This window comes from Eretmochelys imbricata, chromosome 3, assembly GCF_965152235.1.
Source record: "Eretmochelys imbricata isolate rEreImb1 chromosome 3, rEreImb1.hap1, whole genome shotgun sequence".
NCBI classification, from domain to species: Eukaryota; Metazoa; Chordata; order Testudines; family Cheloniidae; genus Eretmochelys; species Eretmochelys imbricata.
This window is the reverse complement of record NC_135574.1, coordinates 115470601-115484772: the sequence shown is the minus strand read 5'-3', so window position 1 is coordinate 115484772 and position 14172 is coordinate 115470601. Positions and strand designations below refer to the sequence as shown.

Genomic DNA, 14172 nt, shown 5'->3' with positions numbered 1-14172 from the left:
ATACCTGTTGATCTATTAAATGGTCTGAAAAATTCCAGCCTGTGTCGGTCTGAGACAAAAGATGCACAATTGAGAACTCTTCTGAGATGTTATTTTATTTTATATTATATTATTTTATTTTGTAAACTAAACCTGAAACTGAAAGTTCCAGTTTAGTTGACATGGGAGATTGTAGGCTCCAATGCTTTTAATTTTAAAAGCATTATAAAAATATTAAGAATTAAAATAGTTCTAAAGAGACAGGGTGGGTGAGGAAATATCTTTTATTAGACCAGTGTCTGTTGGTGAGAGACACAAGCTTTTGAGCCCTTCTTCAGGCCTGGGAAACATACTCAGGGTATGTCTACACTTATAATGGCACAGTGGAACAGAGAGAGGGATTCTCCTGTCAGTAATCCACCTCCCTGAGAGGCAGTAGCTAGGTTAATAGAAAAATTCTTCCATCTACCTAACGCTGTATAAATGGGGACTTAGGTAGGTTTAACATTCCCACTCTAGGGTGTAGATTTTTCACATCCTTGACCGAGATTGGTTTTACTATCTAATTTTCTACTATTGACCAGTCCACAAAGTAGTGGATCAGATTGTTTATCACAGTAGTTAACACATATTTCAAGGGACCATTCAAGGTGAAGTGGCTTGTTAATATCCCTTCAGTCATAAGGAGGGAAGGAAGGGAGAGTGGAAAAAAAGGCAGTTGATGTAGGGGGTTGTTAATGGGTTACAGATTGTTGTAATAAGCCATAAATCCAATGTCTGTTCAGTCCATGATTTTTAGCGTCTAGCAAAGTTACAAAGTTAAGCTCCCAGGCTCATCTTTTGAAAGTGTTGTGCAGTTTTTCTTTGAGAATAAGGACTAAGAGGTCAGATAAAGAGTGATAGTTTTGTGAAAAATGTTCGCCCACAGGTGATAAGGGTGTTTTTGTCTATTATCATTTTCCTGTGTGAGTTTATTCAAGAGCATAGTGAGTGTGATTTCACCCGTATAGTTACTGGGGTATGTCAGGCACTGGATGATGTGCACCACATGTTGTGATAGGTATGACACATGGATCTTGAATGGTGTGTTGTCAGTGGTGTTGATCATCGTCATAGTGGAGAGATGTCTACAGGTTTTGCATCTGTTGTTCTGGCAGGGTCTGAGTATGTTTCCCAGACCTGAGGAAGAGCTCTATGTAAGCTGAAAAGCTTGTCTTTCTCACCAACAGAAGTTGGTCCAATAAAAAATATTATCTTAGCTTATGTCTCTAATATCCAACACAGCTACAACTACATTGCAAACAAAAATAGTTTTTTAACATTTACCATTGTACCAAGATAATAACTCTGCAAAAATAAAAATTGCAACAACAATACAAATCACCCACCTTATTAGTGTCTTTGTAACGCACCACAGGGCTGCAGATGTTGCTTGTGACTCTCAGGCATCACTACAGGAAGCCAATATCTGACATCATGTGCACACACTGCCATTGTTTCATTTGTTGTTTTTAAAAAGGCAGGAATAAGGGGACAGTTGACCAGATCGTGTCCCTTTGTAGAGATTCCCCTTGCATCATCCCATTAAGGGGGATGGAGTTTATCTCCTGGAAAAGGCCGTGGGGTCCATCCCCAAACCTGCAGGTTATAGCCATGTGCTCAGAGGCACTCTGCTGCTGCACCAGCTCTGGCCTCTAGCACTTGCGGCCTCCACCTCCCCCACACACACATGCTCACTTTCTTATTGTAACTGCCCCTAGAATTCCTGAGGGGGCTCCAAGGAAAAAATAATACAGCCCTGGCGGGGGGGAAGGATAGTGCCGCAGAGGTGGCTGCGCCCTCTACTGTAGGAGAAGGGGGAGCTTCATGATTAGAGGGGACTCTCTGAGCCTGGAATTTAAGGGAAGCGATCTTACCATATTCTGTTTACAGTATATTTTTTCACTATAATGCTTGCACCTGTAGTCAGTACAACAGACGGTGCTGTCCCACGAGCCTTCGATAAAATCAGTGACTGAAAAAGGAGAAGCCCTTCTTGAACTTGTGCATGACGTTACTTTAGGGGACAACATTCAGAAACTTCAGGCCAATTACCAGGAACTCTGCAATGTGGCAAAGGTAAAAGAAATCAGCAAAGGACCTGTGGGATCCTTTCATATCACTAACGCACAATATGAGAAATGTTTTTGTTTTTTTCCAGTTTAAAGGGTTGAGGTTTTTTCCTGTGGGTGACATTTTATCCCAATGCAGAGGGCTGGCAAAAGCCCCCTTTATGTGGGGTTTACAAGGTGCACTGGGTCTCGTGTGAGCTCTCTGCAGTGAGGTAAATTATTACTTAAGTAAATATCACAAGGAAAGCTCAAATGAGTATTGAGGTACTAGGGGAGAGGTCTCCTCTTGAAACTTACTGCTTAAAGGAGAGTGGTTAAAAGATATCAGTGACCACTCTGAACTTGAAGAGTGGGCCAACTCTATCAGGAATGAGCCTATGACCTTAGAGACTTAGCAAAGGAGTTCTCAGACAAGCACAAGGCACAGATGTGTGTTGAATCATCTCATTGCATAAAAATAGTTTCCTGAGTAAATGACACTTCAAAAGTAAAAATGTCCTTGAATCACATCACCTTGTACTGTGTTCCTGCCAGATCTCACAAGCTAGGCATGGCTGAGATCACAAAGGAAAATTTACTTAAGTAATTTTAATTAATTAGTTAATGAGTATATAATATTTTGAAAATGTAATGCTGATATATCTATATCTATATAATGTGTTATTCCTAAAGCTCTTCACAGGTGATGCCTCCAACAGTACTAAGCTACAGTAAAACTGTATAGTGTCCCTTTAATTGCTATTCCACCTTCCCCTGGCGGACAAAGAGAGAACCAAATTTGTGGATGTCGTTTTGTTTTGTTTGAGTTATAATTTACAGGAACAAAATGATGCTTCTCTGAATGATTTTTATTGTGTTAGATTTGTTTTTTGGCAACCTGGGTGATTTCAACTCTAGCATATATACATGAATTTAAACAGAAAAAAATCCACAGTAAAATATATTTTAAAAGGACACTATCATTTTAAAAGTAACATTCTTGTCTGTTGTTTTTTCTACTGTAATTACAAGTAACGTGTGTGATTACTGTAAGTGACAAGGATTAACTACTTTTCAAGTTGATAGTCGCCCTTTTAAAAAAAACCCTCAATTTTCTTTATCATTAATATTTTTGTACTTTTTTTAAAATTGTGCCCAACCCATACTGATGCAAGAAGTTCTTCTGATGTGTTCATTGTGGTCTAGACCTATAAGCACTACTCCTATGAATAAATAGTTTGCAGGATCAGTCTCTTAGTAACTTTTCAGGTTTCAAAGCAACTTTTGACATCCTTTCTCTTGTAAGTGTCTTTAAAATTGTATTTCGGTTTATACGGTCCCACAGGCACATGTTGAAAGCTTGGAGGTGAAAGTAAAAGAGCATGAAGATTATAACAGTGACTTACAAGAAGTGGAAAAGTGGTTGTTACAGATGTCCAGCAGGCTGGTCACTCCTGACCTTATGGAGAGCAGCAGCGTAGAAATAATAACTCAGCAACTAGCCAACCACAAGGTAGGTCTTGTGTTTGAACACGTCATTTACTCAGTAAAAATAAAAAATATTACTCCAGCAATTCCCCATCTCAGTTCTGGAGCTGTAACTTTATCACCCTTTTCTGTACTTACTTGAATATCTGTAACATTGACTGGGTTAACAAGAATAACTTGATGCACTCACTGTCTACATCCAGATCAGTGTGTTTCTGATTCATGTCACCTTCAGTGAGCAGCAGTGACATAATGTGAAATTTATGTATATATGTCTTAATTTTGTATTTGATTTTCTCTATTTCATGCTGAGAAGAAATAGACCTCGAGAGGCAGAGCTGGGCCCTCCTGCCCTGGGACACTATTGATTCCTGACTCTTGGGAGGACAAAAACCTCCTAGTTTTTAGAAGAGTTTGTATTATAATTCTCTCTTGTTATTAGGTTGTAAAATACCCTCAAATACTCTCATGGAAGGCATAATTATTGCTAGCAACCCACTGCCGTGGTTAGTACACACTGAAGTTAAACAGAGTCAAAATCCTTGCCTCAAAATGCCTTCAAACTATGGACCAGATAATGATGTCCTAACTTATTTTGGTTAGTATGTTACTCCTTAAATAGTTTCATTGTGTGAAATCCTGGTTCCCTTGAAGTCAATGGCATAATTCCTATTTACATCAATGGGGCTAGGATTTCATGCATTGTTCTTAATGGGACCACTTTTGGATCAATTACTGTCAACATCAAAATCTGACTCTAATATTAGATTTGACATGAAAAAGGGGTGAACAGCTCCAGAACTGAGATGGGGAATTGCTGGAGTAATATTTTTTATTTTTACTGAGTAAATGACGTGTTCAAATAAGCAGCAACAGAGATGGACTGTTGACAAGGAAAAATGAAAGTTACTCAATTTAGGACAAAGCACATCATGTTGGTTCATTTAAGATGTTTGTAATATGTCTAGAGGATACCTATGTATGTGAATTTGCTGTATTCTGTTGATTAAGTGACAGACTAGGATCTCTTGGGTGACAAAGGCTTTAAGACAGATTGTACAGTCTAATAGCTGGAACATAACCGTTTTCTCATGAAATCTAATCACAAATACATTTAAGAAAAATATTTAAGCATATGAGTTTCTTTGAGAAGTCATCACTCGGAAGTGGTTTTACTATCGAAGTATTTCTTTATGGGTTTTTTTAACTTTTTTTTTTAGGCAATGATGGAAGAGATTGCAGGATTTGAAGACCATTTGAACAGCCTTAAAAATAAAGGTGACTATTTGATCAATCGATGTGCAGAACATCATCAAGCAAAATTTAAGCAAAACACACAAACCCATCTGCAGGGGACAAAAGACAGTTATTCAGCCATATGTAGCACAGCTCAGAGAGTAAGTCTTTTTTTTTTTTTCAACAATGTATATCAGATATAACTATAAGCAACATGCTGGTTATGTACAGTATTGTAATAATTCTGTGCAGGATGGGAATAATGTATTAGAATTTCTGAAATAATTTGATGTTTCATTAAATTGTTTAAAAACTGACTCTACATGTTACTAATGTAACTGTGTCACCATTCCTTATGCTACAGATAAATTGATTAAAGTGGCCATTTTTTGTCATAATTTGTTCTCCACATAAGCCCAGATTGATTTAAAATCCCTATTTACAGGGGTATGCAAATGTATTATTAATATAAAATCAGAGAAACATGGTCTCCATCCAGGAAGGGACTAAGTTTTTTCATCAAATTTTAGAAAAAGAGTTTGACTATATTTTATTATTAAAGCATAAAGGTTAAGTTTGGCTAAATAAATAAATAAAATCCACATGTATAGCTCCATGCAGTATATAATAAAAGGTGTTAAAAATCAGCTGAGGTCGAAGTTCTATTGAAGTTTATTTGTTTTAAGCAAGCTTAGGTTTAGATTGAGTCATATAGGCCCAGATTCTGCAAACACTTGCCCACTCGCTTCACTTTACGCAGTATGAGTTGTCCCAGTGAACTCAATGGAATTGTTCACAGTGGGTAAAGTGAAATATGTTGGTAATTCTTCACAGGATTGGGGCAGTAGTGAAGTCTGTTTCAATTCTTTTTAGAGTGAAATTCACCCCTATTAAGACAACCTTGTGTGGAGTCCTCTTCATTGGGGTGAACTTCATACTTAGTCCCAGCAGTTTAGGAACATCCGTCACTAGCAACTGATGATGTGCTAGGAAATTGTCTATCTTCCCTGGCACAATAGAAGAGTCTTAGCTCGGCCATCCTGTTGATGCAGTTAGCAGAAAGGGACATTTTCTTTAAAAAGGTGCGGGGGGGGGTGTGTGCTGTCTGCGCGCGCGCAGAAAAGACATAAAATGAAAAGTAATGAATAAAGATACAAAAACAACCTAATAATCACTTCATTCCATCTCTGTTTTTTTTTCCCTCCTAAAATCTCTGGGCTACACAGTGTCTGTTTCCTCCTCAAGTGTCCAAGACACGGTGAGAGCATCAGATGCTTTCCTCCCTCTTGCACCCCTGACTTCACGGGGCGAGACACCACTGCAGGGTTTGCTCTCACAAGACTCCACAGTGTTAGGGCTGCTAGTCCCCACTGGCAGCAGAACCAGGGTTCTGCCTCTGTACGTGCCAGCAGATCTGACCAATCATAAAAGGGAGTGTGCAATGCACTCCCTACGTAGATTTAACTAACTATGGCATGGTGGGTTGCTCCAGAAAGCATAATGCCCCCCAAACCTCTGCACTGCCCCCTCCCCACATAGATGGACTTGTATCTACAAGGCATAACCAAGCCTTTATTTGAAAATTTCTCTATTAAAAGTCCAGAGCTTAAATTTTCAACACCTAATTAAGCATCATTAAAGAAATTGACAGTAGCATATGCTTTCCCATTAAGAAAAATAAATATGGACATGCCAAATAAGCAGCAGTCATCGCCATTCAGAGTTATTAATCTAAACTCCCTGAAAAGTGTGTGAAATTGCCTCATCCTATTCAATTAAGGTATATTACATTATATTTCTAGAATGTGATGTAGCTGAAGTACAAAAACAGGATATTCTGGATGTTATACTAGACTGATTTCGTGTTTTTTAAAGCATCTGAAGTTTGAATAAGATTAGAGAATTTAATGTGCACTAGGGAAACTTCTAGTGCTTGCCAGCAAGTTCCACCATGGGCCAGTTAGCGCACCATGGTGCAGGCACCGTGTAGACAAGCCCTTAGTCTCTCTTGAAAATTTTACCTAATATCTGAAAAATACAGCTTGGTTGGCGTTTCAGAGACCTGCATTTTATATTCTCTTCGTTTCTTTTATATCAGTGTCAGAAGTGTCAATGACCTTACTGTTCTTTTTATTCTAGGTGTGCCAGAGTTTGGAACATGAACTCCAGAAGCATGTTAACCATCAGGATACTCTACAACAGTGTCAGGCTTGGCTCTCTACAGTTCAGCCAGAGTTAAAACCAAGCATGTGGCCACCTTTCAGCCTGGCGGATGCAGTTAAGCAGGTAAAAGTTGTGCACATGAGCAACATTTTGAGCAAACTGGGTTTATACACTCAATTATCCTTTTTGGTGTGAATCCAAGTAAGTGCTTAATATTAGCAGAAAACTGCCTCTGTGGCTCTTCACTCATGGAAACTTCAGAGCCTCACTGACTACTCCCAGTTCCAAGGGTTAAATGTTCATGCACTAGGGGCAGCATAATGCAGTTTTAGGCACCATGCACCTACTCAATCCTAGGACTGTGTGACTCTTGCTAGCCCAGCATCATAAGTGAAAATAAGATATTTGAACATAAAGTTGAGCAACTCAATAAACATGCTCAGAGATTTCATTGTAGAGCTTAACACTGAGTTTCCCTGTCTGCCTAGCCACCCATCTGTCTATATATGTTCTTGTACCAGCCCCATTACAGTGGTATCATTGGCGCATAGTGGTGTCAGGGGAAAATTTTTAAAAGGTTTCAGCCTGAGGTTATTGGGTTATCCCTGGCTGACAGCTTTCTTGTGGAGTTCTGCCAGGGAAAGGAAGCAAGGAGATATGTAGGCTCCCCAGAACCTCACACTAAAGTATGGGACTTGAAAAAATGCATCCCTTCCACACACTCCAATGGAAACCAAACAGTGACGGGTGGCAGACACTCCTTTTCAGGGCATATCAGCACTTGGAAGTTGGTACAGAAGATCTGTCCCCAGATGCTTCCAGATTTTTTTTATTTTATTTTGAAGCGCAGAAGGCTAAAGTTCAAAGCTGATCAATTCCTCTATCCACAGCTGAACAGGGGAGTTCTCTCAGATCCTAGAACCACTGAAAATAATGTTGGCTTTTGGATAGGAATACTGACTGTCTCAACCATCAGGACTAGGAGACCTTGGTAGCAGTGGTGATGATGATGATATAAATGACAAGACAGGTAGATAGTGGAACGCAGAAACTGGAGAGCTCATGTATAAATTTCTGCATCTCCAGACAGCTACATGCTTTGCAGCCATCACACTGGTGTTGTGGCGGGGTGGCCTCCATAGTCATCCAACCATTCTCTATGGTGGGGCCAGTTATGGGAGATGGCTTTTCTGTAGGATACAGTTTCCTTACCAGCCAGACATGACTTTAGTAGGTAAGTTTCAGTGCTGTGCTCTGTCAACCTGAAATGAAGTATCTCTGGTCTTGTACAGCTTGTATATCCCATAGGTCCCAATCCATCTGACAACGTCCTTATCTGAGATCTGATTTCGGATGCACGGATGTCATACAAAAATTACCTTAAGGAATTTTCCATGTCCTGTGTCCCTTTTTGTGGATTTTGACCTCTTCTGGGTCTTTTTCCCCATACAGAAAGGAAGCATGAAGTTAAGGTGTTCTCATAAGACTCTGATACCTTAGAAAGTAATTTGTAATTGTTGTTGTTTCATTTTTACTTGATTATTTTTTAATACTTAACTATTTTGCATAAATTTTGAGCCCTGGATTAAAACTGAACTGATTTGAAGCTGCACATTCAGAAATTTAGGGTCATATCACCTACATATAGTAGTGGAGGGGACTCATGCCACAGATTATGGCTGGGCAGGATAGGGAAGGAGAAAGTACCACCCCTGTAGCATTGTTTTTCCCTTCCCTTGAGCCTCTTTGAAAGAGTTCTTCAGGGACTGGTTTTCACTCCATAGTGGGGCCAGTTATGGGAGACCGTTTTTTTTCTATAGGATACAGTTTCCTTACCAGCCACTCATTATTTGAGGAGGTAAGTTAGTGCTGTGCTTGTCAACATTAATGTAACCCTTTCCTATGCGATGGGGAGCCTCCTTCAAGGAGCATCCCATGGACAGTAGCTGGAGGGAGAGTCCCTAACCTGTCAGAGTTGTGCTACCATTGAGGCAAAGCAGGATTGGGAGGGCTCTGAAGCGTATATGGAGAAACCAGCCCTCTGCATAGATCACCTTGAATCCCACCAGAATCTATTCAGATTTTGGAGAATTCATAGGTCTAGACAGCCACCCCTCTCAGCTCAACAGTGATGTAAATCCTGTTTCCTTTTCCACTGAGGAAATGATCTAGATGAAACTCTGCATGTTTAAACAGTTCTTTGTAAGGGAATAATCTATATAGGGGACAACATGTCCCTCAGAGCTTTGATCTAAAAAATAAACAAGATATAGTTGTCATTCTTTAGCATTGTGAGCAATGTATTTCCCATAAGTTGATTGGTAAATAGTCCAGATAATTGTGGTTAAGACAAAATAGCCTTCTCTGAAGCTGGTCTCTTACATTTTCCATCCATCTGAAAATTATGACAAATGAAAGTTTTAATGAAATGTGATGAGTTCCAGAATATATATGAGGATTGTCTTCCTTCAGGTTAAACATTTCCGAGCTCTGCAGGAACAGGCAAGCACATACTTGGATCTGTTGTGCTCTATGTGCGATTTGTCAGATACCAGAGTGAAGAATACAGCAACAGACATTCAACAAACAAAGCAAACGGTACGAGAGAAACCACAGCAGCCAACCTCTAATCCTCCTTAGAGTTTTAATTGTCTTGATCTATCCTCTTACACAAGGTTCATATTAGGTAATGGTCTAAAGAAACATCTTCTGTACTTACATCTTAACTTTCTCACTGAGGAAATTTTACTTTTTTTTAAATTATACTTTCATGTTGTCATCCTGCTATGCAACAAGCATCTTAGAGTGAGGTTGCTGGAGTGGGGATTTTCAGGAACAGTGCTTCAAGGCAGCAGTATATAGTGTATATTATGGCTGTGTGAAAAAGCAGAACCTGGGCCAATGTATTACTGTTTTCAGTTGCACAAACATGACTTTAGCTATTTTCTAGTGCTTAGTGTTTAAGAAAACGTAAATTTATGAAACACAAGCCTGATTTTCTTGTTTATCACTAAAATTGGTATACCATAAAATTTTCTACAATGGTACTTTTAATTTTTAAATAAAATGTGCTTTTTACATGTGCATGTGTAGAAAGATATTATATCAGAGTTTTAAACTTAAAATATATTCACCTAAGTTATCCATGAACAAACATCATTTACATTCTTCCATGAAAACATCTCACTGCAGTATACGCTTTATCAGGAAAAACCACATTCTGATAACATTTAAAATTCACTCCATTGAGTGTAACAGTCTAATGCATACAGGAATCAAATTCCATATTAAAGAAGGAAGTTAAAATCCAAATCCAAGCAACCCATAAACTACAGTCTGCAGATATATACAGAACAGATAAAAGGTGCTTCCAGTTTTAGCAATAGGAATGGCTTGTTAAATAACCAGCAGGAGAAAAAAACATAAGTAGGATAGCACCGAGACATTTTAAGCCTTTTGAGAACCTAAGTCTTAAAGGCATCTTGCTGTTGCATTTGAAGCAAGTGACACTCTGTTAATATGGGTTTAATGTGACTGATGGACTCAGATTTGGTAAGCATTCTCCTTGCTGAATTCTGGGAATTCTCCTAAATGACACATAAGGAAAATAACTGTGTTAGGCAAATTGGAATGAAACACACAAATTGAATTAAGTTTTCATGGTGAGAGGGTATATGTTTATGTATATATGTCACCATCTGGCATGATTCATAAAGTGCAAGCGAGAGAGTAAAGAGACTTGAATTGTATAGTTGATCTGAGCTTTTAAAGAAATCGTTGAACCCTGAATTATCTCTAAAGAATTGTTAGATTCTTTTTTAAGTCTCTTACAATGAAATTTATTATGAGTCAATTGTGAATTAGCTTTCCTAATAATTTCTTGTGGCTTTCCTCTGACACAGTCTTGTTTTATGACTTTCCAAGGTTAAGGCTTTTTTTGGACAGTAATGCCTTCTGCAAGCTCCACTTAGTCCCCTCCAGAATCTACTCCTCAAATCTGTCCTTTGCACAGTTCTACTGTACATTTTGCGCAGCGCATGAATACTTACATTAAAACATTCCCATTGCTATTCTTTTCTTTTTAGATCGAGCAGCAGATAATGCACTCACAGTACCTGGCTCAGGGTTGGGAAGAGATAAAACATATGAAGGCTGAGCTTTGGATATATTTCCAGGATGCAGACCACCAACTACAGAATATGAAGAGGAGGTGGGCAGAACTGGAACTAAACATTGCCCAGAACATGGTTTTTCAGGTTAAGGTAAGGAGTCCTTGTGTTCTGAAAGCGAAGAAAGGAGGAAATGTATCCAACAGTTCATTTTATTATAGAACTTGCTAGATCCCCTGCGTGGGTGCATTGATTCTGTAACAGCCATGCAAGGAAGGATGAGAGGGGACTGTTTTTGCTTACGTTGGTGCTACAGAGAGCTAAAGCAAAAAGGGAAATATTTTAATACTTCCCCTACAGTTTTAGAGTAGACAGTCAAATCTTTACTGTGCTAGGTTCCCTTTGTTTTCAGGAAACTAATTGCCTATTGCATATATGTTAAAATCTGTAACATACTATGAAAAACTAACTAAATAACGTAACTATTTCTAAAGCAGTCTAAACTATTATCAGATAAAATTTGACTAGGACTGTTGATTAATTGCAGTTAACTCACGAGATTAACTCAAATTAATTGCGATAAATTTCAATTGGTATTCTATTGTTTAACAGCAATTAAAACTGTGATTAATAACAATTAATTTATTAAATTTTGGATTTTCTTTACATTTTCAAATATTTTTTCAATTCACAACATGGAATACAAAGTGTACAGTGTTCACTCTATTTTTATTACAAATATTTGCACTGTAAAAATGATAAAATAATACTAGTTTTCAGTTCACATCATACAAATACTGTAGTGCAATCTCTATTGTGGAAGTGCAACATACAAATGCAGATTTTTTTTGAGTGCAGTAACAAAAATTTTCGTAACAAAAATTAATGTAAAACTTTAGAGCGTACACGTCCATTCAGTCCTACTTCTTGTTCAGCCAATCACTAAGACAAACAAGTTTGTTTAAATTTACGGGAGATAATACTGCCTGCTTCTTGTTTACAATGTTGCCAGAAAGTGAGAACAGGTGTTTGCATGGCACTGTTGTAGCCGGCATTACAAGGTATTTACATGCCAGATGCGCTAAACATTCCTTTGTGCCTTTATTCTTTGGCCATCATTCTAGATGACATGCTTCCATGCCAATGACCCTCATTAAAAAAATAATGCATTAATTACATTTGTGACTGAACTCCTTGGGAAAAAATTGAATGTCTCCTGCTCTCTCTTATCTGCATTCTGCCATATATTTCGTGTTATAGCAGTCTCAGATGATGACCCAGCACATGTTGTTCGATTTAAGAACACTTTCACTGTAGATATGACAAAACGCAAAGAGGATACCAATGTGAGATTTCTAAAGATAGCTAAAGCACTTGACCCATGATTTAAGAATCTGAAGTGCCTTCCAAAATCTGAGAGGGACGAGGTGTGGAACATGTTTTCAGAAGTCTTAAGAGAAAAGACTCCAATGCGGAAACTACAGAACCGGAACCATCAAAAAAGAAAATCAACCTTCTGCTGGTGGCATCTGACTTAGATGATGAAAATGAACATGCATCAGTCCACACTGCTTTGGATTGTTATTGATCAGAGCCTGTCATCAGCATCTAAGTATGTATTCTGGAATGGTGGGATGAAGCATGAAGGGACATATGAATCTTTACCGAATCTTTACCACATCCTGCACATAAATATCTTGCAACGCTGGCTACAGCAATGCCATGCAAATGCCTGTTCTCACTGTCAGGTGTCATTGTACACAATAATACCATTTATTTAAATATTTTTGGATGTTTTCTACATTTTCAAATATATTGTTTTCAATTACAACACAATACAAAGTATACAAGTCTCACTTTATATTTATTTTTATTACAAATATTTGCACTGAAAAAACAAAAGAAATAGTATTTTTAATTCACCTAATACAAGTACTGTAGTGCAGTCTCTTTATCCTGATAGTTGAATTTACAAATGTAGAATTATGTAAAAAACACCAAATCTGCATTCAAAAATAAACCGTATTTTATAGCCTACAAGTCCAATCAGTCTGTCTTCTTGATCAGCCAATCGCTCAGACAGGCAAGTTTGTTTACATTTATAAGAGATAATGCTGCCTGCTTCTTGTTTACAATGTTACCTGAAAGTGAGAACAGGCGTTTGCATGGCACTGTTGTAGCCAGCGTCGTAAGATATTTACATGGCAAATGTGCTAAAGATTCATATATCCCTTATTGCTTCAACCACCATTCCAGGAGACATGCGTCCATGCTGATAACATGGTTCTGCTCGATAACAATCCAAAGCAGTGTGGACCAACACATGTTCATTTTCATCATCTGAGTTAGATGCCACCAGCAGAAGGTTGATTTTCTTTTTTGGTGGTTCTGGTTCTGTAGTTTCCTCATTGGAGTGTTGCTCTTTTAAGACTTCTGAAAGCATTCTCCATACCTCATCCCTCTCAGATTTTGGAAGGCACTTCAGATTCTTAAATCTTGGGTCAAGTGCTGTATCTATCTATAGAAGTACCTCACATTGGTATCTTCTTTGCATTTTGTCAAATTTGCAGTGAAAAAGTGTTAAAATGAACATGTGCTGGGTCATCATCCAAGACTGTTATAACATGAAATGTATGGCAGAATGCGGGTAAAACAGAGCAGGAGACATACAGTTCTCCCCCAAGGAGTTCAGTCACAATTGTAATTAATGCATTATTTTTTAATAAGCATTATTAGCATGGAAGCATGTCCTCTGGAATGGTGGCCGAAGCATGAAGGGCATTCAAATGTTCAGCATATCTGGCACGTAAATACCTTCCAATGCTGGCTACAAAAGTGCCATGCAAACACCTGTTCTCACTTTTAGGTGACATTGTAAAGAAGAAGCAGGCAGCATTCTCTCCCGTAAATATAAACAAACTTGTTTGTCTTAGTGATTGGCTGAACAAGAAGTAGGTCTGCGTGGACTTGTAGGTGTTAAAGGTTTACACTGTTTTGGTTTTGAGTGCAGTTATGTAACAAAAAAAATTCTACATTTTTAAGTTGCACTTTCATGATAAAGAGATTGCACTACAGTACTTCTGTGAGGTGAATTGAAAATAAGATTT

The 14172-nt window shown here is 38.2% G+C and overlaps 1 protein-coding gene across 1 annotated transcript in view; it reads left to right on the top strand.

Moving 5' to 3' along the window:
* SYNE1 (spectrin repeat containing nuclear envelope protein 1) overlaps window positions 1-14172 on the top strand; it is a 483717-nt gene that overhangs the window by 265809 nt on the left and 203736 nt on the right. The window contains exons 68-73 of the mRNA XM_077812159.1: window positions 1945-2097; window positions 3415-3582; window positions 4778-4954; window positions 6933-7079; window positions 9429-9554; window positions 11042-11218. Of these exons, the coding sequence (XP_077668285.1) occupies window positions 1945-2097; window positions 3415-3582; window positions 4778-4954; window positions 6933-7079; window positions 9429-9554; window positions 11042-11218 (948 nt within the window). The remainder of the gene's footprint in view (window positions 1-1944; window positions 2098-3414; window positions 3583-4777; window positions 4955-6932; window positions 7080-9428; window positions 9555-11041; window positions 11219-14172) is intronic.